The 25,173-nt window shown below is 37.0% G+C and overlaps 1 protein-coding gene across 5 annotated transcripts in view; it reads right to left on the bottom strand.

Moving 5' to 3' along the window:
* hiw (highwire) overlaps nucleotides 1-25,173 on the bottom strand; it is a 376,800-nt gene that overhangs the window by 303,677 nt on the left and 47,950 nt on the right. For 3 of the 5 annotated variants that reach the window (XM_067784115.1, XM_067784117.1, XM_067784119.1), the window contains exons 10-19: nucleotides 21,947-22,116; nucleotides 21,138-21,878; nucleotides 20,367-20,603; nucleotides 20,177-20,304; nucleotides 13,050-13,502; nucleotides 12,635-12,967; nucleotides 10,660-11,628; nucleotides 7,549-8,198; nucleotides 7,339-7,486; nucleotides 5,313-5,415 (exon numbers count right to left, since the gene is read on the bottom strand). In XM_067784115.1, coding sequence (XP_067640216.1) covers nucleotides 5,313-5,415; nucleotides 7,339-7,486; nucleotides 7,549-8,198; nucleotides 10,660-11,628; nucleotides 12,635-12,967; nucleotides 13,050-13,502; nucleotides 20,177-20,304; nucleotides 20,367-20,603; nucleotides 21,138-21,878; nucleotides 21,947-22,116 — 3,932 coding nt within the window. The remainder of the gene's footprint in view (nucleotides 1-5,312; nucleotides 5,416-7,338; nucleotides 7,487-7,548; nucleotides 8,199-10,659; nucleotides 11,629-12,634; nucleotides 12,968-13,049; nucleotides 13,503-20,176; nucleotides 20,305-20,366; nucleotides 20,604-21,137; nucleotides 21,879-21,946; nucleotides 22,117-25,173) is intronic. The other 2 variants (XM_067784118.1, XM_067784116.1) reach the window with 2 other exon arrangements.

Consider the following 25,173-nt stretch of genomic DNA (forward strand, 5'->3'; position numbering starts at 1 on the left):
GTTCCCTTCAAAGTGCCAAGTAACTCCGTCATTGCCTATGCTTTTTAGCACCGGCATGGCAATACTGTCCGGGTTTACTGCTTGCAAAAATTGTGGGTTTTCCATTATATCATGAAATAAATTCCTTTTTTAAGAAGGCTTAAGAGCACTGCCCAACTTATCCTTATTCATATTGTGAGGAATATTATGTTTTGTATGTTTTCGCCATAATACAAACGCAGTGCAGAATCATATAGCAGCATTTCCGTTAACTGATTGTTTTCACGTTTCGACCACTGAAATAGCAGAATACATTAAGCGATTCCAAGAATTGGAACAAATACCAGCAGAAAGGAAAAGGTCTAAAGAAGATGAGTGGACAGAACAGTTTTATGAAAAAACCACTATTCGACAATCTAATGGAAAGTTTTTGGTTCGCTTGCCATTCAAGTCGTATTTTGATTCATCAATGCAATTGGGATCGACTTTCTCTATGGCGCTTAAACGTTTTCAGTGTCTTCAAATGCGCTTCCAACGTGACAGTGACTTTCACCAGGCGTATGTTGAAACGTTTAATGAATATAAACTCTTACGCCAAGTAAAAGAAGTGAAAACGATAAATGATGACTATCTGTTACCCGACGTGATTAGGCACTTTTATTTACCACACCACGCGGTGATGAAGCAAGACAGTCTCACCACGAAACTACGACAAGTCTTCGATGGATCAACACCTTCATCCAACGGTAATTCACTTAATGATGTGCTCACGACAGGTCCATCGCTGCAATCTGACATTGTTTCGATGATTTTAAATTGGCGAACTCATAAGTTTGCTTTTGTTGCTGACATTGAAAAAATGTATCGATGTATTGATGTTCACGCTGACGACACAAACTATAAACAAATAATTTGGGAAGAAGACAATCAGATCAAGACATACACTCTTCAAACAGTCACATTCGGACTTAAACCTTCGCCATTTTTAGCAATAAAAACATTGCATACATTAGGAAAACTGGAAAATAAGCGACATCCACTTGCTTCGGCAGCTATAATCAATGAAACTTACGTTGATGATGTTACATCGGGAAGCGAAACAAGTGAGCTAACGATCGAACTAACTAATCAACTTATTCAAATGCTTCGGGGTGCTGGTTTCGAGCTCAGAAAATGGGCCAGCAATTCTCCAGAAATTCTTCGTCATATCCCACTTGAGTATCGCAATCAAAACACAACATGTTTGTTCAATTCGAGCGATAACGTTAAAGCCCTCGGTCTTTGTTGGTCAACAAAACAAGACTGTTTTTCATTCAACATAGACTTTTCTTTAGGGGATTCTCCGCATACCAAACGAACGGTACTTTCGCTCATCGCTCGTCTCTTTGAACCATTAGGGTGGATAAATCCATTTGTAACTCGAGCGAAATTGTTTCTTACCACATTGTGGGAGCAGAAGATTGATTGGGATGAAACATTGCCACCAAAATTAAATTCAGCCTGGCAAGAAATTATACATCAGTTAAAGTATCTAAACAAAATCAAAATTCCTCGCTTTGTACAAACAACAAGTGTCAATACAAGCAATGAATTGCACGTATTCTGCGACAGCTCTCAGGAGGCTTATTCAACTTCAGTGTATCTACGTACAGTAACATCGTCGGGAAGGGTTCATGTTAATTTGCTCGTGGCTAAAAGTGCACTGGCGCCCGTTCGTCATTACCATCCCCAGATTGGAATTGTGCGGCGCAGTTTTAGCTTGCAAACTGTTAGAATCCGTAAAATTTAATTTTCGACTTAATATCAATCAAACGTATCTATGGACAGATTCTACAGTTGTGCTGTCATGGATACGTGGTGACCCGAATAGATGGACAACATTTGTTTCAAATCGTATTCATAAAATCCTTTCGTCCACCGAAATCGATCAGTGGAGACATGTCACTTCGAAGGAAAATCCGGCTGATTGTAATAGCCGCGGCTTATTCGTTGAGCAACTACTGGCATTCGATTTGTGGTGGAAAGGCCCGAAGTGGCTTTCGCAGCCCTCAGAACAGTGGCCCTATTCGCCATTCAACGTTCTCGATGACGATCCTCAGGAGCTGCAGCCAAAATTGAAATTGGTCCATGCTACAATCAAGAAAGTGAATCGTATTGACTCCATTATTAATCGATTTTCAAATTTCAATCGTCTTCGGTATAGTATCGCATATTTTCTTCGCTATGTCCAACGGCTACGAAACACGGTTAAGAAAACCTAACCATGCTTAGCCAACAATATGCCGTCAATCATTTAACTAACCACCTACGTATTCCATAGTTCGGACGGACGTGCCGACAAACTTCGCCATAACCTAATCAGCCTGAACTCATAGCAGCTATAAGTATTTTCACATTAATATAGCTGTTCACTTTATAGTAATTACTTTCATATACATTTATTAATTGAAATGATTTGTATTTGTATTGCATACACCTGAAATGTATATTTAAGTTCATAACGAATTTCATTCGTCATCGGCGGGAGAATGTTATGTTTTGTATGTTTTCGCCATAATGCAAACGCAGTGCAGTGTTACCACGCATGTATCGATTTCGATACCTTTAGAAACTTACCTATGTTCATCTCTAATTATTATAAAAAAATAAATAATAAATTGTCCACCAGAAGTTTCAATCGTGACTTTTCTTTAAAATTAAAACAAAGTAAGAATCGAACGGTGTATCGTTATTCCACCTACATTCAATAGAAGGAAACGGGAACAAGCAACAAACTATCATCTCTAAGCCGATACTAAGCAGTCACTGGTATGTACATAAACAAATCAATCATTATGTCTACACATATGCACATACAAGCAGCGGAGAAGCATCGGAGAGATACGCACAAACACATGCATATATCTGAGATACTCACAAAAATATGCAATAATTGGTGTAAGTATTACTCACATATACACGCGCATATTTCTATTCGCGAAGTTTTAAACGTGCATCTGTAGTTTATAGCTGGTAACTAAGTAGTAAATTCTAGAAGAAGAAACGCCTAGAAGTATACGAACAAGGAAACCGAAGAGTATAAAAGCAGCACAAGCTGAGGCATGAGCGATATGTTTGATTTAAGCACGCTATTGCTTGCGAAGTATAAGAGTTATTGTGAAGTACTCTAATAAAGACCATTTTGCATTATTGAATATTGGAGTTATTTATTCAACAGCTTAGCGATACAAACGTTAGTAGAATGTTTAAGCGGAATTGCACTAAATTCGTTAAAATATGAAAAATGTGGTGCAATTTACTTTGCGATTTCGAAGCGCAGGATCACCTACTCCCGCTCGTAGTATTCTTTGTCTCTGGGTACTTCATGTAACACCTACGTGAGAGTAGAGTGCTTCAAGAGAGAATACTCACAAGCATAGCGAGAGCTGGATTATGTTATCCATATTGGAGTACTAATATGACCAAATGATGCAGCGGTTTTAGCAGGGTATTATTAAATAACAGAGCACATATATACATTTACAAATGTAATGTTATAAAAGCTTTGCTAAACCCGAAAAGCTTGAGAATACTTAATACCAACAAGTTTTGGGTTTTAAAATGTCGACTTTAGCCATGGAGGAACACAATAGCTTTCAAAAAAGTATTTTGGTATAAACATACGGATAAGTATTACTATTTCGCAATTAAATTAAATAATACATGCTCACAATTTTAGACTGAATAGGTAACTTGGAAACAAAAGACAACCCTACGCGTACACATATACAACAGTTCAGCAATTAAACTAGTAGCAATCAGCCTTCTGGCTCACACGCTGAACGTCCACTAAGATATTATTCGAGGAAACGAAACTTGTTTTCGTATTAACGAGCGTTTTTGACGTATAAGTGAGGCTGTTATGTGAAAAAGCTCAATAGAACTTTGACACGCAAGTAATGGTTTGCTCATCTCCGCCTTGCACAAGCCTTATAAATTTTGCAATTTAACTATTTGAACACTTTTTATACTCAGCTGAGCAAAGCTCACAGAGTATATTAATTTTGTTCGCATAACGGTAATCCGTAACGGCATAAACTAATCGAGTTAGATATAGACTTCTATATATCAAAGTGATCTGGGCGAAAAAAGAAATTCTTTTAACCATGTCCGTCCGTCCTTGAGTAAATTTTAAGGTATCTTAATGAAATTTGGTATGTAAGTTCCTGGGCACTCATCTCAGATCGCTATTTAAAATGAACGAAATCGGACTATAACCACGCCCACTTCTTCGATAACGAAAATTTCGAAAAACCGAAAAAGTGAGATAATTCATTACCAAAAACAGATAAAGCGATGAAACTTGGTAGGTGGGTTGGCTTTATGACGCAGAATAGAAAATTTGTAAAATTTTGGACAATGGGTGTGGCACACTTTTAAAAGAAAGCAATTTAAAAGTTTTGCAAGCTGTAATTTGGCAGTCGTTGAAGATACCATGATGAAACTTGGCAGGAACGTTACTCCTATTACTATATGTGTGCTAAAAATTAGCAAAATCGGAGGACGAGCACGCCCTTTAAAAAAATTTTAAAAGTCAAATTTTAACAAAAAATGTAATATCTTTACAGTATATAAGTCAAATACAAACAATAACTCCAACTAACAAACATTCAACTCCAGTAATGATATGGTGCAACAAAATACAAAAATAAAAGAAAATTTCAAAATGGACATGGCTCCGCCCTTTTTCATTTAATTTGTCTAGAATACTTTTAATGCCATAAGTCGAACAAAAATTTACCAATCCTTGTGAAATTTGGTAAGCATAGCTTCTATGCCGGTAACTGTTTTCTGTGAAAACGGGCGAAATCGGTTGAAGCCACGCCCATTTTTGATACACAGTCGACCGTCTGTCCTTCCTCTTGGCCTTAACACGATAACTTGAGCAAAAATCGATATATCTTTACTGAACTTAATCCACCTACTTATCTGAACTCACTTTATCTTGGTATTAAAAATTTGCGAAATCCGACTATGACCACACCCAATTTTTCGATATCGAAAATTTCGAAAAATTTAATAAATTCCATAATTTCCACCTATAGAAATATGGCCCACTCCCTTTTAAAATACTCTTTAATACCTTCCGTTTGATACCCATGTCATACAAACAGATTCCAGCGTTACCCTAGGTTCATTTTCCTACATGGTGATTTTCCCTTATTTTGTCTCCAAAGCTCTCAGCTGAGTATGTACTGTACGAACTTAGCCTTCCGTACTTGTTTTTTTTAAACACTCCAGGATTCTCAAAAGACTTGTGGTGAGTTGAAAGAATTTATTATTTAACGACTCACCTGGCAAATTGAGGTCTTTCTTCATCAGATTAGCACTACACATTCCTCCCAGATATGCTAACTCCTGCTCAAGACGTATCAGGCATGAATTTGTTGCAGTCAACTGTAAAAAAATGGAAAAAAGTGTAGTAAGAACTGGAAATCGTTATAGACTTATTTGCATTGAAGTTATTTTCCTTTCTAACTTCAAGAAAGATTTATAGATTTATATCCTCTTTGTCAAGTCTAAAAAAAGTGAATTGCTGAAAAGTGGAACTATTTAGTTTTATTCATATACTCATCTTTTATTAACGTCGATTGTAAAACCCCAGAAACAGATTTTGAATTTTGTCATTTCGAGAAAACCATACAACAGATATTGAGTTTTTTAAAAACTTAAAACTTTATAGTACACGTTTTTAAAAACATGCAGTTTTGTGGACGGAAAAATTCGGTTCTGCTTTTTATAATTTTTTCGTTTAACTGATAGATAACATTTGCAAAAATTCTCAAAATGTTAAGCTTTTAATATAGAAAAATTTCGAAATATTTTTATAAACACTTATAACTGTATAATACAATTTTTTTAAATATGGGCTTTCAATTCTGAAACCCCAAACATTCGATTTAAATGTATTTCGTCACAATCGAAACCGAAACATAAAATGGATTGTAGTTTCAAGGTTTTTATCAAAATTCAATGTTGGTCTAATTTCGAAAGAATTTAAACAGTTTTATAAAAACTTGAAACCTTATAGCACAAACTTTTAACTTCTTTACTTAAATGAAAGTACGTCTTTACCAAAAAATATTAAAAGATTCGATGGGCTAAAAACTACATGCCCAAAAATTGTTCGAAACGCTTGACCGTGCTTTTAAGAATTTATGTTTTTTTCTGAATTTCAAAAACAAAATTCAAAAATTTTTAATATTAATCGAACTGTGCCTAATCAAATATGCGGTTCATTTAAAATTAAAGTCTGTATTTAACTGTGATTTCATTTGATATTTTTCCTTTTGAATATTGTCTTTTTTAAGAGGTTAAGCCAAAAGCAAAAAGTGTTGTCTACGTTTGTCGAAGTCAGCCTCAAAATAGGCATGGTCTAACGAAGTTCGAAATTTAACCCTTCGTATTTTTTTTTTTTTTTTATTTATGACATAGGCCATATCTTCGAAGAAGCTAGTTTCCATAAAATTATGCTACTGATTTTTTTTCAGCCTGTTCTACAAAATTGAGGAGATGTAGAAGTTATATATATCATTCAAATAGGAAAAAAGGTAAAGCGTGCGCATACTTTTTTGCTTATATTTTTAAATACTGTGGCGAATTTTAACATCACTAAGTTGTTATTAAATAAATGCACAACAACAAAAACATTAAAGCAAGCTACATAAACACATTAACAATCATTTACACGCATACATATATAGAAGGAGACGAAGAGATTACTCACGCACACACATGTAGTCATTAGCAGAAGTATTTACTCACCCATACACACACATATGTCTATAAGAGAAACAAACACTTCAAATATAGCTAATAACCAAGCAAGGGATACAATTTTTCTGGAATACAGTTTCGCGAAATGACTAGACCTTAGGAGATATGGATGAACGAGAAAACTGAGAGTATAAAAGCACCGCAAGCTGAGGAATCAGTAATCAGTTTGATTTAAACACGCTATCTGTTGCGAAGTGAAGTATAATTGTGAAGTATAGTTGTACTACTCCCAAAGTAGTCTATTGCAATACAGAATATTGGAGTGATTTATTCAACAGTTTAGCGATTCGAACATTAGCAGAAGTTTTAAAATAAGCTGAATTTCCCTAAATTCGTTACAATACAATAATTTTAAGAAATACATTCAGGCCAAACTCGGAATTTCGAAAGTTCATACCTACACTCTGGATGGTAGCTTCAAAAACCAAAAAAAAATAACTTTTCGCATATGGCTCAATCTTTTCAAAAAATAACAGTTATATTATTGTTATAGCTGTTTAGGTCCCTGGAAATCAGTTCGGAGCTGAAGAAATGTATACTCACTGTTGACGGATTATCATATCCTACAACAAGGCATTTAAAACCATAGCGATTTATATGAGGATCCTGCGCATATAGTGAGGAAGTTTCCAAAGAAAATTCAACACAATTTCCGGGCAAAATCATAACATTCTGCATCCAACTTGACGAGCTGGAAACGATAAAGAACATGCGTTTGAAAAAAAAAGAAGTTTTAATAATAATTTTACTCACGTATTAAATTTCTTTACCACAATCCAATCACGTTCACTACCTGAACCACCCGCATCCGATTCCTCACCTTTTGTGACCACACTCTTATAACAACTACTAATTAGCGCATTACCAGCACCACACTGCGAACGTCGCATATTATTATCCAACATATCAAAGTAATCCTCATTTGGGCTACAAGGTTCGAGAACAGCAGGACGCATCGGTATTGAAAGTAGCAAATAATCCTCCAGCTGAGCAGTGCCACATTGCGGATCAAATTCAATAGTTAACCATTGTACACAAGGTGGGAATTCAACGCGTTGACAACTAATTGTAGCACTACGATATGGATGTTCACTTTCCACGATGCAATAGTGGTTGCTCGTCGTCGTCATTGTTATTGAATCGTTGACATTTCGGTCAATTACATTTTGAGCATCACTTACACTCTTTTTACGCGAACGAAATTCACGATTATCGACGGCTATGGTCGCTGCGGCGGCGGATAGAGGATTGCGTGTTGCATTTTGCGCTGCAGTGGCAGGACTGATAGTGGTGGTGGCGCCGCCACCATCGTTGGTCAATTGATCATTGGTAGCATAGAGTTGATTGAGTGCAGCAATGTGTGGTAGAATTTCCTTGATCATGCTTAGTATTTGCACAGAGCTCTGGATAAGGTGAAAGAAAGAACAGATGGAATACATAAATAATGTAATGAATATATTTTCATAAGCGGAATGATTTCAACGTGGGGGGATGAAAGAACTAACCTAATACTCAGATTAATTTCGAAAACATTTGTAGTTGCAGGTATTTGCAAAATTTTTGCAGCAACTTCTAGTGACTTCCGAGATTTTCAATTTAAAAAATATTGCAGGCTTTAAGCATTTATTTCTTTTTGCCTTGTATGTAGATGCCGAATTACAGTTTATTTTCAGTGATTTTCAAAATTTTCAAGAATAGAAATATAAAAAATTTGCATTGCTGGTGGGAAAATGCAGTTAGTGATTTTTGAAAAATAGATTAAAAAAAAACTTAAATATTATACGTTCCGTTTTTGCATTTGCATACATTTTCGAAGTTTTTTATTTTATTTTATTTTATTTAAGAAATTTTTATTTTCTCACCTTTAAGTGGCGCATGATAGTTCCACTTCAGTGATCTTCAAAAATTTGGACTTAAAGAAAATACTTTATGCATTTTCAAGTGATCATTGCGGACATTTTCCAAATTATTGGACTTAAACTCGAACTCGAACCAGGGGCCGAATCGTAACATACGATCCGTGATCGAAAGCCGTTTTTTAAATCGCAATAGCTCCGAAATGGTGTATCGGATTAATGAAATATGTGAAATAGGGCCAACGCGTACTCACTAGATCCATAGTATATTATTATTTTTTTAAATAGTTGGATTTCCTTAGTTTTATCGCTTCAGTGATAATAGTTTTCGATCCGTGATCATATGTTACGATTCCATAGCTGAAATCCTGTATCAGGCCGATAAAACAAAAACAATTATCAAAAGTATTTCCTTTTTTGTCTTGTAGGTATAGAGCTGCAGTTAATTTTGAGTGATTTTTGAAATTTTCCTTTTCAAAACAATTGCAATTGACGCACTTCGCAGTTGTCTTTGCAGACATTTACAATATTTACAAATCACACAATAACTACAAAAGAGTCATAACTTAAAATTTTTCAAAATCGGTTTTTTTTTCATAAACCAATTCACAGTACACATCTCTAACTGCCCTTAAATTTCGTTGTCATTATTTTCTTCTTTAACTGGAAAATTACCGTTATGCCAGTTTTGGTGTTCATTGAATCGCTTGCGCTCAATCAACTAATGAGTACTATTTTTAGTTATGTCAATGTGCTTAAGAACAAGTGAACAGTTTTTTTTACGCATAAAGCGTATTATTTTAAATTCTGACTATCTTGTTGCAAAAAAGTTTTAACTTTGTTGTGTATTAATTAAAATTATGTCTTTTTATATGTAAAGAGTAAGTAAATTTGCTTGTATTATTGTGAAATGTGCCTTTTTTGATGATATAATTGTCATATATAATTGTCATAAATATTCATAATTCAAAAATGCTATATTTTTTGTCCGTAAACAAATAATTACAACAAAATTTCGTCAATTCATTTTATAATAAAGGTCTCCTTCTTTGTAACACTGGATTTCAGTATAACATTACAGACGTTTTCACATAAACCGTTTTTCTTCTCTCCTGAACATTCACATTTTTCAAGTTGTCTCTTTTGTAGTTAGTGGGCGATATTTATAAAAGGGCTATACTTTATGACCTTCCTTCGCAGTGATCTTTGAAGGCATTTTGAATATTTTCTATACCAAAACATTTGTTGCTTTTTTTTTTTGCTTTTTTTGGGAAAAGTAGTTCACATTCAGTGATTTTCGAAATTTGCGGCACAAAAAAAAAATGCAATTTGAAATGAAAAGATGTAGAGCTTATGCTTTTGCGGTGATCTTTACAGACAAACGAACTGAAAGTCCAATTTAAGATATTTTTGAGACTTTCGATTTCAAAGCATTTGCAGTTTTTTGTAGACATTTAAGATTTTTTTTTACAAAAAATGTTTTTTTTTCCTTGCAGGCAGGGAATTGCCGTTTACTTTCTGTAATTTTCGAAACTTCTGTTTTCCATGAAATTTTAATTTTATTAAAAGAACAGTTTTTTAGAAAGTGTCCGAAAAATTTTCGTATGCGTCTACCAGAACATGACTTTTTTAGTAAATTTCGAAGCTTTCGATTTGAATTAAACTTTAAATTTAGGTATTTAGCAATTGTCTTTGCGGACGTTTTCGAAATGTTTTTAAATTTTTATTATCGAAGGAGTGTGGATTTACCAAATGCTTTTTGAATGAGGAGTTTTTGTCTCAAGACGATTCTGGCCATTCTAGGTGACCAGCTCTTAAAATAAACGTTTTTTTGATTTTCGAATTTCAAAAAGTTCAAATTTTATGAAACACCGACTCGATATTTCTGTTTTTATTTTAACTTTGATGTTGAAAAATCTGAATTTTTTACGACAGGGTAGTTTTTGAATTATTAGCCATGTTCCGGTTTTCGAGTTCGAGAAAATTAAATAAATTAAACCGTTATTACCTTTGGATCAGTGCAAGCTAAATTTGCTATGTGTGCATAAACTAGCGGCAACAAAGTGTGAAACATATTCGAGGGTGCCATGTTAAATACTTCCATTATTTGCACAACGGTAAGCTGTGCGCCAGGTACATCATCCGAATCTGAACGTAACATGCTACCAATTTGGTTATTCTGCTTGTGATGGTGATGATGCCGTACATTTACAAACTCCTCAGCCACCTCATCTTCATCTTCGACACGTTCATTACCATTCAATTTTGCTATTTGGCCATTACGAAAATTTAAATCTTGCACACCAGTGCTCTCTTCAATCATTAAATCTTTTGGATGGATTTCAGTAGCGCCAATTTCGATTTCCATTTCGAAAGGATTTGTAGAACGTTTATCAAATTTTAATGTTTCAATAATACCTTTCGAAAATGATTCAATACGTTTTGTGATATCGCGTGCTGTGGATAAATTCGCATCTACGGGCAAGACAGAAGTGCGTGAATTGTTTGCCCAATTAATGTCCATATGTTCCTCGATAGGTGTAATATTATGTTCTGAATCGATAGTTTGTGTGTGATTTGATGAATTGTCTGATGGCGAAAGTGAAGCAGCCAAAGCATTGCGTGCTAAAATTAGCAGTTCAGTGCACTTTTTTGTGATATCACAAGCGATTTGTAGCGCCGTATCCCGAGTTGTAACTTCGCTGGGAGCCGGTGCACCATTGGTGTTATCATGATTGCTGACGTCGTCGGAGCCACCGCCAGTAGCACTAGCCCTGGAATCACTCTTCACCGGTGTACTGTAATATAGTATGCAAGGAATTTGCCCGCGTTGTGGTGTAGTACCATTGAAACTTAAATCGCATGAATAAAAATGAAATGTAGTACCGCATGGTCCACGTATCGAAGGCATACCAGCATCACCGGAACATGTGCGTGCGCCTTGTGAGCAAAGACGTAGGGCATAGCGAGAATTTTCCTATAAAGATTATCAAAATGAGAAATATGATTTTTTAGTTGAAAGGACAATATGTTTTGTTATGCTACAGTTAAACTGAAGCGGTCTAACTATGCACTGTCTTGATGGGGATTTTTTCAGAAGCTCCTCGAGGTAGTCTTTACTAGTGACCACTTCTGGTTCTCTTTCTTTAACAGTCCCTGGACTATTTCACCATTCGATAGGATTTGCCTCAATCAAGCTGTTTCGTAAGCACTGTCGATGTTATTTCGGCCCGCCGCAAAACACTCCCTTAGCCTAGGGCATTACGACTAGTTATTTAGATATTTATTTATTATGGAAAGTAATTTGTATATTGAAGGATCATAATGGAGGGCATTTTGTGGTTGTATTTATGGGCCCGTCTGTTTGCAGGACGTCTAGCCTTGTCTACCGAAGAATATATTACATATTGCAGGCAGAAAGCGCTGGCGCATTTCTTCAAGTCTGACATAGTTTTATGGCCCATTGCGATGACGAATTAGATAAGGATTTGACGGTTGACAACGGTTTGGGTCTCGGTATCGAAATCGTCTTTGGATTCGATAAAAGTTTTCGACTTGGGTTGGGTTCCGGTCTAGAATTCAATTTCGAAAACTTTTGGTTACACTGTTGACACATTCAGTCTATGCGAGTTGCTCTAGGATTCGATTTCGAATTCTAAAAACTTGTGGTAACACTGTGACACATTCAGTCTATGTGAGGTCCTCTCGCATCGGAGATTTCTATCTAGCTAATATTGGCACATATTCAACGGCGGAATTAAGTAATTGATTTAAGTTGATTACAGCTTTTTTTAGACAAAAGGATTTTGTGTCCAAGGGCAGCGACGAACTTCAACTACCTACTGAAGTTCGACTAATGATACGCCGCATTGAATTGAAGATGTGAGGACAACGGCGGATTAATGTAAATATAGAATCAAACCATTTTCAATGTATGATATGGTTGTGCACAATGAAGTTTCAGTTCCAAAATGGACACTTACCTTGATATGTACCGGACGCTCAAATTTAATCTCCGTCATATCATTCTGCACCACATCCTGGTCATATGAACCCGAAACAGATTCCAGTGTCTCCCATTTGTGTTGGGATTGCAAATCAATAGTATTGTCATACAATAACTCCAATTGATAATCGTAAGATCCAGAGCCGGAAAAGACCATTGCGCCAGCAATTGCAATGCCCGATCGGTCCACAGTAAAGCCAATAGCATCCGGTCCAAAGTTCCCAGTGTTCCAAGTACGACTCTGATCGCAGCGTGCAAAACGTGAACCAGTAGAGTGAAGACTGCGAGGCGGCATAAACATTTTATCATACTAAAAAAACCAAAAAAAACGTACAACCAAGTTGGAGATCATCATTCGAATCATCTCTAAGAATAACACAATTTGTGCTTACATCACCCAACGATGTCTGATACACAATTTCGGCCAATACACGTGCCAGCAAATGACAACAATTGTCTATCAAACCTTGATTAATATCCTTGCCGCCATAAGATTCAACATAGGTGTATTGTACACTGCGATTATAAATATTTTCGATACGTGCGCGTATCGGATTTGCAATGATGTCTAATAATCGTATGAGCACATCCTTGAAAGTCCATGAATTACTGAGGAAATCATTCTTCTCTTGTTGTGTGCGATAAATCATTTGTTCGACGAGTATGGGATATAGATGGGCCTCAGTGGATGATAGCATTGGTAGTCCAGAGTTATCACTCGGACTAATTATCGATTGCCGCTCATTGCCCGGATTAAGTAAAGAGAATGTTGTGCGCAACTTTACCGAGGGCGAACAGAGACCAGCTAGTATGGCGCTTAGCAAGCGTGAGTGTAAGGTGCCTTGCTGCAGTTGGAAGAGAGAGAGAGGGTTAATTAAATTAAACCTGTATTTAATCGTAAGTTTAATGGGTTTCAGTTTAGAGATCCAAAGGTCGGGAAGATAAACAAAGTTTATGATGTCAATTACAACATAATCTACAATATATGTTGGTTTTTATACTCAGGTGAGCAGAGCTCACAGAGTATATTAATTTTGTTCGCATAACGGTACTCTGTAATGGCATAAACTAATCGAGATATAGACTTCTATATATCAAAATGATCTGGGCGAAAAAAGAAATGAATTTAGTCATCCGTCCGTAAACACGATAACTTGAGTAAATTTTGAGATATCTTGATGAAATTTGGTATGTGCGTTCCTGGGCACTCATCTCAGATCGCTATTTAAAATGAACGAAATCGGAAATTTCGAAAAACCGAAAAACTGCGATAATTCATTACCAAGGACGGATAAAGCGATGAAACTTGGTAGGTGGGTTGATCTTATGACGCAGAATAGAAAATTAGTAAAATGTTCGACAATGGGCGTGGCACCGACCACTTTTAAAAGAAGGTAGTTTAAAAGTTTTGCAAGCTGTAATTTGGCAGTCGTTGAAGATATCACGATGAAATTTGGCAAGAACGTTACTCCTATTACTATATGTGTGCTAAATAGAAATTAGCAAAATCGGATAACGAACACGCCCACTTTAAAAAATAATAATAATTTTAAGTCAAATTTTAACAAAAAATTTTATATTTTTACGGTATATAAGTCAATTATGTCAACATTCAACTCCAGTAATGATATGGTGCAACCAAATACAAAAATAAAAGAAAATTTCAAGATGGGCGTGGCTCCGCCCTTTTTCAGTTAATTTGTCTAGAATAGTTTTAATGCCATAAGTCGAATAGAAATTTACCAATCCCTGTGAAATTTAGTAAGGGTATAGCCTCTATAACGATAACTGTTTTCTGTGAAAATGGGCGAAATCGGTTGAAGCCACGCCCAGATTTATACACAGTCGACCGTCTGTTCTTCCTCTTGGTCATTAACACGATAACTTGACCAAAAATCGATATATCTTTACTATACTTAAACGTACTTATCTGAACTCACTTTATCTTGATATTAAAAATGGACGAAATCCGACTATGACCACGCCCACTTTTTCGATATCGAAAATTTCGAAAAATGAAAAAAATGCCATAATTCTATACCAAATACGAAAAAAGGGATGAAATGAAACATGGTGATTGGATTGGTTTTTTGACGCAAAATATAACTTTAGAAAAATCTTTGTAAAATGGGTGTGACATCTACCATATTAAATAGAAGAAAATGAAAAAGTTCTGCAGGGCGAAATCCAAAGCCCTTGGAATCCTGACAGGAATACTGTTCGTGGTATCTATATATATAGAAAGAAGTGTACATTTTGATTGCCACTCCATAACTCGGGAACGGCAGGTTGCCATGAAATTTTTAGAAAAGATACAGGAAGGAGAGATGATGGTAAGTTGATTTTGAAATCCCAAATCGGTTTAGCCATATATATATATAACTCAAATTCTGTGTGTGTGTGTGTTCGCTATGGAAACGTATTTCCCACACATCAATCATCACCAAATTTTGGTTATGGGTTCTTTCGATCAACGGGAAGGTTTTAGGCTAAAAATAATTTCGATACATAAAAGGGGCGTGGCACCTCCCATACAAATGGAATCTTTGGTACTGCATACCTTTGAAGGTATACATGCCAGAATATTGAAATTCAATGTGGAGTTATATGAGGTCAATACCTAACACCACCAAGAAAATGCGGAATTTGGAGAAAGGGGGCGTGGAACCTCCCATACAAATGGAATCTTTAGTAATGCATAACTTTGAAGGTATACATGCCAGAACATTGAAATTCAGTAAGGAGTTATATGAGGTCAATCCCTAACACCACCAAGAAAAGGCGGAATTGGGAAAAAGGGGGCGTGGAACCTCCCATTCAATGATCGCTTTCAAAATCAATTTCCTGGTGAAGTGACGAAATATAAATCGATCGACACAGTTACAGATGAAGATAAAATTGTGAATTATCCAATTGAATTTCTATACTCCTTAGAACCAAAAGGAATGCCCGCGCATATATCAACTTTGAAAATTAGCTCATCAGTCATGCTTCTTCGGAATGTAATCAAAGCAACAATCATCAACGGTAAAAGCAATACAATAATATAGAATAAGATACAATAAGATACAAGAATAAAATGTTTTAACAGAACATTTCACCAAATATGCGTACAAAATTCAATTCAATTTACAGAACAATAAATTAAATTATCAACAAACAAAACAGAAAAAATAATGCAACATCCATTCGATCTCGGGCGTTACAACGTGCGCCTGGTATAGCTAGTTATATATATAAATAAATTAGCAGTACCCGACAGATGATATTCTGGGTCACCCTGGTCCGATATCTCGAAAACGCCTTCACATATACAACTAAGGTTCACTCCCTTTTAAAACCCTCATTAATACCTTTAATTTGATACCCATATCGTACAAACACATTATAGAGTCACTCCTGGGCCACCTTTATGGCGATATCTCGAAAAGGCGCCGACCTGAACTCTATCCATCATTGTGCCACCCCGCTGTTCGTCGCCAAAGTTCTGATAATGAAGCTAAGAAGCACATTTTGGCAGACATCTTCCCAAAGCGGGATGTGATGATAAATTCGCACCACCGTCAGGGACGGCTTTGTCACATGATTCATTTTCTCGGGGACAGGTGGAGTCACAGCCGTTACCTCCCGTTAGTCTATGTTATAAAGCCAGGATATTGATGATAACTACTTGCAGCTGGTTTCACACGCCCTCATAAAAGCTATCTTATAGCTTTTAACCGATGGCAGGCACTTGATTTTTTCTGAAGCATCTAGCTTGTCATCCGATTGCAATATCGATGTTTTCTCGCGAGCAATTTTTTTTTTCAGCTAACATGCCAGAGCTCACTCGCTCGGTCGGTTAAGTTAACCACTCCGCTCCCAAGCCCTGGACAATTCTTAATGAAGCCCCACTCTCTGATTCGTATCTTTCTTCTCCGTTCGAAATCAAGGTTTCTCTCAAGATCATCTTACAGCATACGTATAAATATGGGAAACGTTACATAGTCCGCTTTTTTGTATTTCAAAGCAGTGGTGTCCAAAATGAAAAATGTGAGTATATGAGTGAGAACGAGAGAATGGGCGCAGTCCAGTAGGAAATTTAAACCAAAATAACAGCATATTGGATTGGAGTAGAAAATTTGGAACGTGTTAGACTTTCAAATAAAAAATTCAAGTGTGTTACTTGTTAAGCCTATACATTTTTAAATAAGGGCGGTATTTTACAGATTTTGTATTTGATAAAATTCTTGTATTACCGATGTTAATGATTTAATGCAAATTAATTTTTATAAGTGTGTGGACTGATGGGAAAACATGGTAAAATAAATGCTTTGTAGGTCAACTGAACAAAAATTCAATTTTTTAGGCATATTGCATCAACCATTGCATTCGTTTCAAAGAGCACAGCGACACAAAAAACTTCCAACAACCTTTCTCATATACTTTCAATTATCAATTATCAGTTTGATTAAAGATATAATATAATTTTACAAATTAATATATCATGGAAAAAATCACAAAATCAAAATATTCAATATTTTATTTATTTAAACCATTCATTTGGAAACCTTACCTCCCTCCCTCCCTCCCGGTTTCCAATTGAAATTTAAATAAATAAATTAATCAATTTTGATTTTTTATATAACTCCTTATATATATTTTTGGGTTTGTAAAACTATATTTTTAATAAAATCTTCAATATCAATACTTTCGCGACAGCTTTTTAATAAAAGTATATTCGATAAAGGACTCGATGTTAAACTGTTGCGCTGCTTGGAGCAAATGAATTTTAAGTCCGAAAAAATTTTCTCACAAAAATATGTTGTGGGAAAAAGTAATAGGCACTGAAATGATATTATTTTCAATGTTGGATATGATTCTTCTAAATTTTTCCAGAATTCAATATTATCTCCGTGTGTTCGCTTCGTAAGATGATTAGCTCGGACTGAATTTCAAATTCATACTTACTTATATCGCATTTGAAAGGGTTTTCAAAGATGTCAAGAAATGGTTGAAAACAAACAAAATCCTGAAATCTGTCTTCAAAATTGTTAAACAATTTTTCGAGAATTGCAATATGATCACTCGGCTTAACACCCGCATGTTTCTTAATAATAACCGAAGTTTTCGGAAAATGGGTATAATCGCCAGATTGAAGTTATGTTTGGAATTGATGCACCTTTTTCACAGCATCGTTCATTCCTGTTTCTTTTCTTGAAACTTTAAATTGTTCAAAAAAAAGGAGACATCAGCCAAAAATACTAAATCCAAAATAAAATTGTCATCTTTTAAAGATCGAACTAGGGCGTCTTCGTTACAATTAATTTCAAGAAATTGCAAAACTTCTTCCCTCAACTCAAATAACCTGTTGAGACAATCAGCATGACTTAGCCAACGAATGTCTGTAAACATTTTTAGGTCATCATGCCGAGCAGAAGTTGTTTTTAAAAAATTTACAAACTTTCTGTGGGTGAGGGAATGGTGCCCTCCCCGTATTTCATTGATAATCTGTTCTGCACGTTTCATAACAGGATGACCGCTTAAAAATTTTGAAGCGAGTGCAACTTGATGAATAATGCAATGAAAATGTCTTCCAGAAATTCCATTTTTATTCAATTGGCCTATGAACCCTTCATTCTTGCCGGTCATAACGTTTGCCCCATCCGTACATACTCCTGCAAATTTGTTTGCATCGAAAACTGAAAACCCCTTTTCGTTTACTACGTCGAACAAGAGAAAACATTGTTTCAGTTATTTCATAATTTACGTTAACTGTCTGAACACATATCGCCAGCTGACATAAATCATTAATGTCGGTGGTTTCGTCCAAGCACAGAGAAAAAAATTGGCAATCATTAATTTTTTTCTTTATTGCAGATTGAATGTGTATTCCCAGTTCATCAATCCGTCGGGCTACTGTTTGACGGGATATGGGTATATTTTTAACTAATTCTGTATCAAGATTCATTTTTTGAAAAATTTTTAGACAAATGTTTTTAACAAAAACACCATCTATAAAAGGCCGGCCTTGCTTAGCAATGTCTAAGCTGATCATGGAAGATAGCTCAGTTTTCATTTTTCTATTTGATTGCTTGACAACTTGCTCATTTTCTACTTTAGCCAACCACCTTTCTTCATATAATACCGGACTAGCTTTTTTGTCTAAAATTTTTATATTTTTTTGGGGGTTAATCGAAATGCCTTTTAATATTACATCTATAGCCTCCTTTGAACGACTTGTAACATAAAAGGCATTGCAAGTCGCCAAAGGCATTTTCTAGTATAACAAACTTCTCACAGGGCATTGTATTGCATACACTAAGCGTCGCGGCCAAGCTTGGTGTTTAGTCGTTGCTGGTTCGCTAACGACTCAACGATGGAGAGTAAGAATACGTGTGATCAATTGATCTATGGGATGGACAGTAATGTTTCAAAGCTTCGCTATGTGAGATGGTTCATTTCGATATAATGTGAAGGAACCTTTAATAGGGGCTTTAATTTGGTAAAAATCAGAAAGTTGGAATTAACACAACAATAAATGAGCAACGAATCACTCGTTTGAAATGTTTGTTACTTGAAATGAACCTTTGAAATATTTACTTTCGTTCTGCTTAAAAAAATATCTGATTCCTTTTCTAATATAACCAACATTGTATTATCCAAAATGCGGTTTTTTTTAAGCTAGCATGCGTGTTTGTTTGCTGTCAACCTTACGTGCATTCAAACGTTCAGCGAGTGCATTCCACCACAGCAGATGTTGAATAAATTCATATTGTGAAAGGGCCAGCTGGCCAAAGCATACCTGCCTACGTATATAAGTATGTATAAATTGTATATCGTTTTGACTTCACCGTCACATACGCATGCATGCAAAACAAAAACGATTAAAGCCGCATACATGATTTGAAGCAAACTCTTCCGTTAAATCTTTTAATTGATTGATAAAGACAATAAGACAATACTTAATAGTGAAAGGAAAGGAGACTGAGAAAGAAAGCGAGTTGGACAAAGATAGAGACAGAAGGATGAGGAGGGGGAGAAGTAGAGAGAACTATATGGCTTACTTTGTTTTGTTGATTTTCCGACAGGAGGGATAAATGATGTATAGTGGAACGATTTTCCGTCATCCCTTGTCAAATTTGGTTTCGAAACAAACCGGTTTCGGCGTTGTGTCATCATCAGTGTCGACTTTCGTTCGAACGATATCGACACTGATGATGGCACAACGCCGAAACCAGTTTGTCTCGAAACCAAATTTGAAAAGGGATGACGGAAAATCGTTCCAATATACATCAGAACTATATGGGTTGAGATAGAAAGACGAGGAAAACGCAGATGTAGATAAAGGGAGAGGGAGCAGCAGATAAAAGGCTGAGGAAAAGGGAGGAGAGCTAGGGAGGGGCAGTAAGTGATAATAACTTTTTGAACGTGATGTAGATAAACAAAAGTTAGGGCAGAACAATGTCTGCCGGGTCTGTTACGTTTAATATAAGAAAAGCAACGTGTGTAAAAACTTAACTCTGATAGTGACTGTTACCTTGTCCATTTGAGATAGCAGATCACACAAGCAATTCCATTTCAGTGATGAAGTCGGATAAAATGCATCAAAGCATGCCACAAAGCTAATGTGACATTCTTCCAGTATTTCCAATACCATAGAGAAGCCTAAAATATCGTAGTATTATATTACATTATCACAATCTACAAAAACTATACTATAAATTTACCTCTCACACTGCAAATATCTTTTAGTACATCATCACAAAATATCCCAATGAGGAGCGCGCGTACATTACCAATGCATTCGGCTAGTTGTACATTTTCCATATTAGGCTTACGAGTCATAGACGAACCATTTGTAGCGCCAACCGTTGAAGGTGCTGAAATTTCACCAAAATATTTGGCAACATTGTTAGCAATTACAGTGGAGGCAGAGTTGCTCAATGCGGATTTCGAATTTTTATCTGAAATAAAAAGGGAAAACATTTAATATGTAATATCTTATTTTATTTTTTTGAAACAAACTGGTATTAAAACTAAAGGCTTCCCCCAATCATCTGGAGAATTTAATACAAAAAAGATCTATATTTTTAAACCTTTCTTGAATATGAAATGGTACATGAAGTTTGTGACTAATTTCAGCACTGTAAGTCCTTAAAAGAGAAAAGTATTTCACATGCCTTAACTGTGGTGTCATAAAAATCCTCTTGCAAAAGTCCAAAGAAGCTAATAGTTTCAAAGGGGTAGTGCCAAACAGAATTTGCTCTTGAGGTCTTTCTCTTCTGCAATCGCTGAAAATGCAGTTCTGATACCGGACGAACGATTAGGCGCACGGAGTTTCCGCCTGTTTTTGGATATGTTGGTGGGCACATTTATATGTCAAAGGCAAAGTCAGAGTCTAATGTATCTTATGTCGAACTCCAAAAAGTAAAAATATGATAACTTAAACTTACTAGGACACAAAGTCAACTTAAAAAAGAACAAATTCACAAACCCACCTTTACCTTCACCAGTTTTTCCGTTTCGGGTCTGCAGCTTAGTCAACGCATTAGCTATGCTGGATGCCGCTAAAGTATTAACAAATGTGGCTGATGACGCCCGTTGTGGATATATTTCATTTGTATATTTACGCAGTAGACGCAAGCAAGACTTATTCACATAAATCAAGTACGACAATGATTGTTTTACTTGCAGTAGACGCCCTTTATCGCGTTGTTCATGCAAATTGGTTTTGAACGATTCCCATGACCAATTCAACAATACTACCAAACTTTCAAAGCATTCCTTGCTCACCGTATTTGCAAACGATTTAGATATCTTTTGTACGGGATCCACATCGACCGCTACACCTGGTTGCTTTGATTCTTGTGTAATCAAACGATAGAGTATTGATGGTATTTGACCTGAATTTATATCAGTGCCATTATTAGCCTTTTTCGATGATTTAAAAGTGAAGACAACTTGATCCTCAGTGGTGACTGAAGCCTGGCCGCATGAACCACAGTCTGACGATGGTCCAGCAATGCGCGCCCATATCAGGTACCAACGTCCTGCTGCTGCATTTACCGGTTTCGGCACCATAATATGATGCTTACTACGCGCCGCGCATTCAAATGGTATTTCTTTTGTCTCACTTATAAGTGTACCCTCCTTTTCATAACCGCCCCCGTCAACGCCTAAATCGAAAAGTTTCAGTTTGCAAGTGTATTCACCACGTCCACCAAACATGCCGAAACCGCCTGAAGTAAAAAAAGAGAACGTTTTGAAGATTCAAATGTGAATGAGCATTTAAAAATTAAATACTTACAAATCATTATATCGGTATCGGCCGAAAAGCGTATAGCCTCTACGCTGTGTCCTGAATAGCCCCAACCGCCGCCAAAGTTATCAAAACGATTAACGATCTGATATTCATTATTCAATGCTTCCTTGGTTTGATTTTGTTGTTTGGGCGCTGCTTCCTCAAAGCAAGCAGGTCTGTTGGGTTTATTTTGAAATAATGAAAAAAATATAACTATTAAATATAACCTATGATAAAAATAATTTTTTTTAAAATATTAATATTAAAAAGCTACGCGGAAGGCGGGGAAGATCGGTCACGTGTATCCCAAAGACTATAGACCCATTAGCTTAACATCATTTCTGCTCAAAACCTTTGAGAGGCTGATAGATGTGCACATAAAGTCCAACGTGGCTGAAAAGCTGCTCTCCACAACACAGCATGCGTACACCAAAAGCAAGTCGGTAGACACCGCATTGCATAGGGTGGTAATAAGCATAGAGAAATCTCTGGAATATAAGGAGTATGCTCTAGGAGTCTTCTTGGACATTGCCGGGGCTTTCAATGTTTCTAAATGGGCGATTATGGATGGTCTTAATTACATTAAATCACATCCCGCCTTAATCAGATGGATCGGCTGCATGTTAAATTGCAGGAAGATTACATCACAATGGGGATTGTACGAGGCCACGAAATCAGTGGACAGGGGCACGCCGCATGGAGGGGTGCTATCACCTCTGCTCCCCCAGCGGGTTAGGGGATCAGAATATACCCGCGGTAGGTATGCCTGTCGTAAGAGGCGACTAAAATACCAGATTGAACGGGCTGTGTAGCGCAACCCTTCAGGTTGCCAGCGCAATATATAGCTTCTCCAAACAACAACAACAACAACAACATCACGTCTGCTGTGGACGCTGGTCATCAACCAGCTGCTCAGGCGATTCGATGAGGGATCCGTAAAACTTACGGCTTACGCAGATGACGTTGCAATTGTCATAAGTGGAAAGTGCTTTCCAACGATTAGTTCTTTGATGGATCGGGCGCTTCGGGATATTCATACCTGGGCATCTAATGTCGGGTTGAAAGTCAATGCGGAGAAGACGGATATGGTCTTGTTTACAAAGAGGTACAAGGTTCCAAATTGGACCAGGCCTAAATTAGGAGGGATGACCTTACAGGAGAAACCTTGCACAAAATATCTAGGAATCATCCTAGACAGTGAGCTGTCATGGAAGCTCAATGTGGAGGAGAGGGTGAAGAAAGCCTAAACGGCACTCTATGCATGTAAAAGAATGCTGGGGTGTACGTGGGGCTTATCGCCCTCTCCTTCTCATTGGGTTTTTACAGCGATTGTAAGCCCTATTCTATACTATGGAGTTCTTGTTTGATGGAAAGCCACACAAAAAACAACATACCTCAAAAAATTAGAGGGGATATGCAGATTATCGATGCTTAGCATTACGGGAGCCCTGAAAACAACCCCGACGGCTGCACTGTATGCCATTCTGCACATCCCACCTGTAGACCTGGTAGCAAAGAACAAAGCGTTAACGACCGCAACCAGGCTCGGTGCTTCGGGGCAGCTTGAGCGCCGACCATATGGTTTTAGTAGTATAGCGTCATCAATCGCAAGACGAACATACTACATGATTCCCTATCTGCGCTTCGAGGGAGATCTTAAGGTCACAATAGATGTGGACGGTTGGTGCAAGAGTGCGCAAATGGCGGACGAGGCGATACATGTGTACACCGATGGTTCCAAAGTAGTGGAAGGAGTAGGGTCTGCGGTATACTGCGCTCGTCCGGAAATAAGCAGATCCTACAGGCTGCCGGATTACTGTAGCGTTTTCCAAGCGGAAATATTAGCCGTAACCAAAGCAGTAGAAACCCCGGAAGAGAATAGCTTAAGCTGCAACCGTGTTAACTTTTATATTGACAGTCAAGCAGCAATTAAGGCAATAATCTCGCATAACACAGCATCTAAATGCGTGTTAGAGTGTAAGCAATCCCTGGAAAGAATCGGGATGGGCAAGAGCATAGATCTATATTGGGTCCTAGGACATATGCAAATAGATGGGAATGAAAAAGCGGATGAACTAGCTTAAAGGTGCGTCTTCGTTGAAGCTTGCTCCGCAGACATCCCAATTAGATTGGGCGAGATTAAGAGAAGGCGAGAGGTGCACATGATCGACCAAGCGGGAAGGGCGTGGGTTCAAGCGCGGTACTGTAAAGTGTGGAAAATTATGTGTAGGTCTTACAACCTTAGACTAACAAAGTTGCTTCTATCATTAAAAAGAGAGGATTGTACTCATGACGGGTATTCTAACTGGACACTGCCTTCTGGCGTCACATGCCTTTAAATTAGGCTTGGTCAGTGATAGCAGATGTAGGAAGTGAGGGTTGGAGGAGGTGACGATAGAGCACGTTCTGTGCTCGTGCCCTGCGCTTGCCAGGTTAAGACTCCAGCTAACAGGAGTGATCAGCTGTCAGATCTAGAAGCAGCAAGTGGCTTAAGTCCTAGGAAGCTTCTACTATTTGCCAAGAGGACGGAGTTATTTTATAACATAGGTCCTGGTTTTTGATAGGGTTTTCAGTTTGGTCGTTAAAACAAACTTCTGGTAACACTACGGACTCAATTAGTCTAGGTGAGGTCCTCATGGACCGGGCAGTTCAACCTAACCTAACCTACGCGGAACATATACATATACTAGCAGACCCGTCAGACGTTGTTCTGCCCTAAATTTGGTCTACCTGCATACATTTTAATAAGCTTTTTCTCTCTAACTCTGCCCTCCCTTCTTCACTTCTTCTTAATCCTTTTATTCACTCCTCCCTCCGTGTTTTTCGCTTCATCTATCTCTATTTTGGTCTTACTATATCTCTTTCTCAGTCTCCTTATCCTTCCCTCTTTTCTCTTCTCTCAAGTTTTTCCCATTCTTCTTCATCCCTTATTTCCAGTCCCAGAGGGTGGTATGTATTTTGTTCCAGTCCCATTCCGAGTTACATTCCCACTCCGAGTCTCAGTCCCAATCCTAGTCCTAATCGCATTCCCAGCCCGTCTCTGGTCTACTTCCCCGAAAAAAGGATCGTAAATCCTAATATAGGCAAATTTATATACCAAATTTCAGACAAATCGAATAGGACATATATAAATAGGTATGTGGGTATTATCAATTCATGCTTTTTTTCGGCTTCCCATGCATATTTATCAGTTTTGCCAGGTTGATGCGACTAAATCGAATATCACAATGAAA

The sequence above is a fragment of the Eurosta solidaginis genome, chromosome 4 (assembly GCF_040869045.1).
Source record: "Eurosta solidaginis isolate ZX-2024a chromosome 4, ASM4086904v1, whole genome shotgun sequence".
NCBI classification, from domain to species: domain Eukaryota; kingdom Metazoa; phylum Arthropoda; class Insecta; order Diptera; family Tephritidae; genus Eurosta; species Eurosta solidaginis.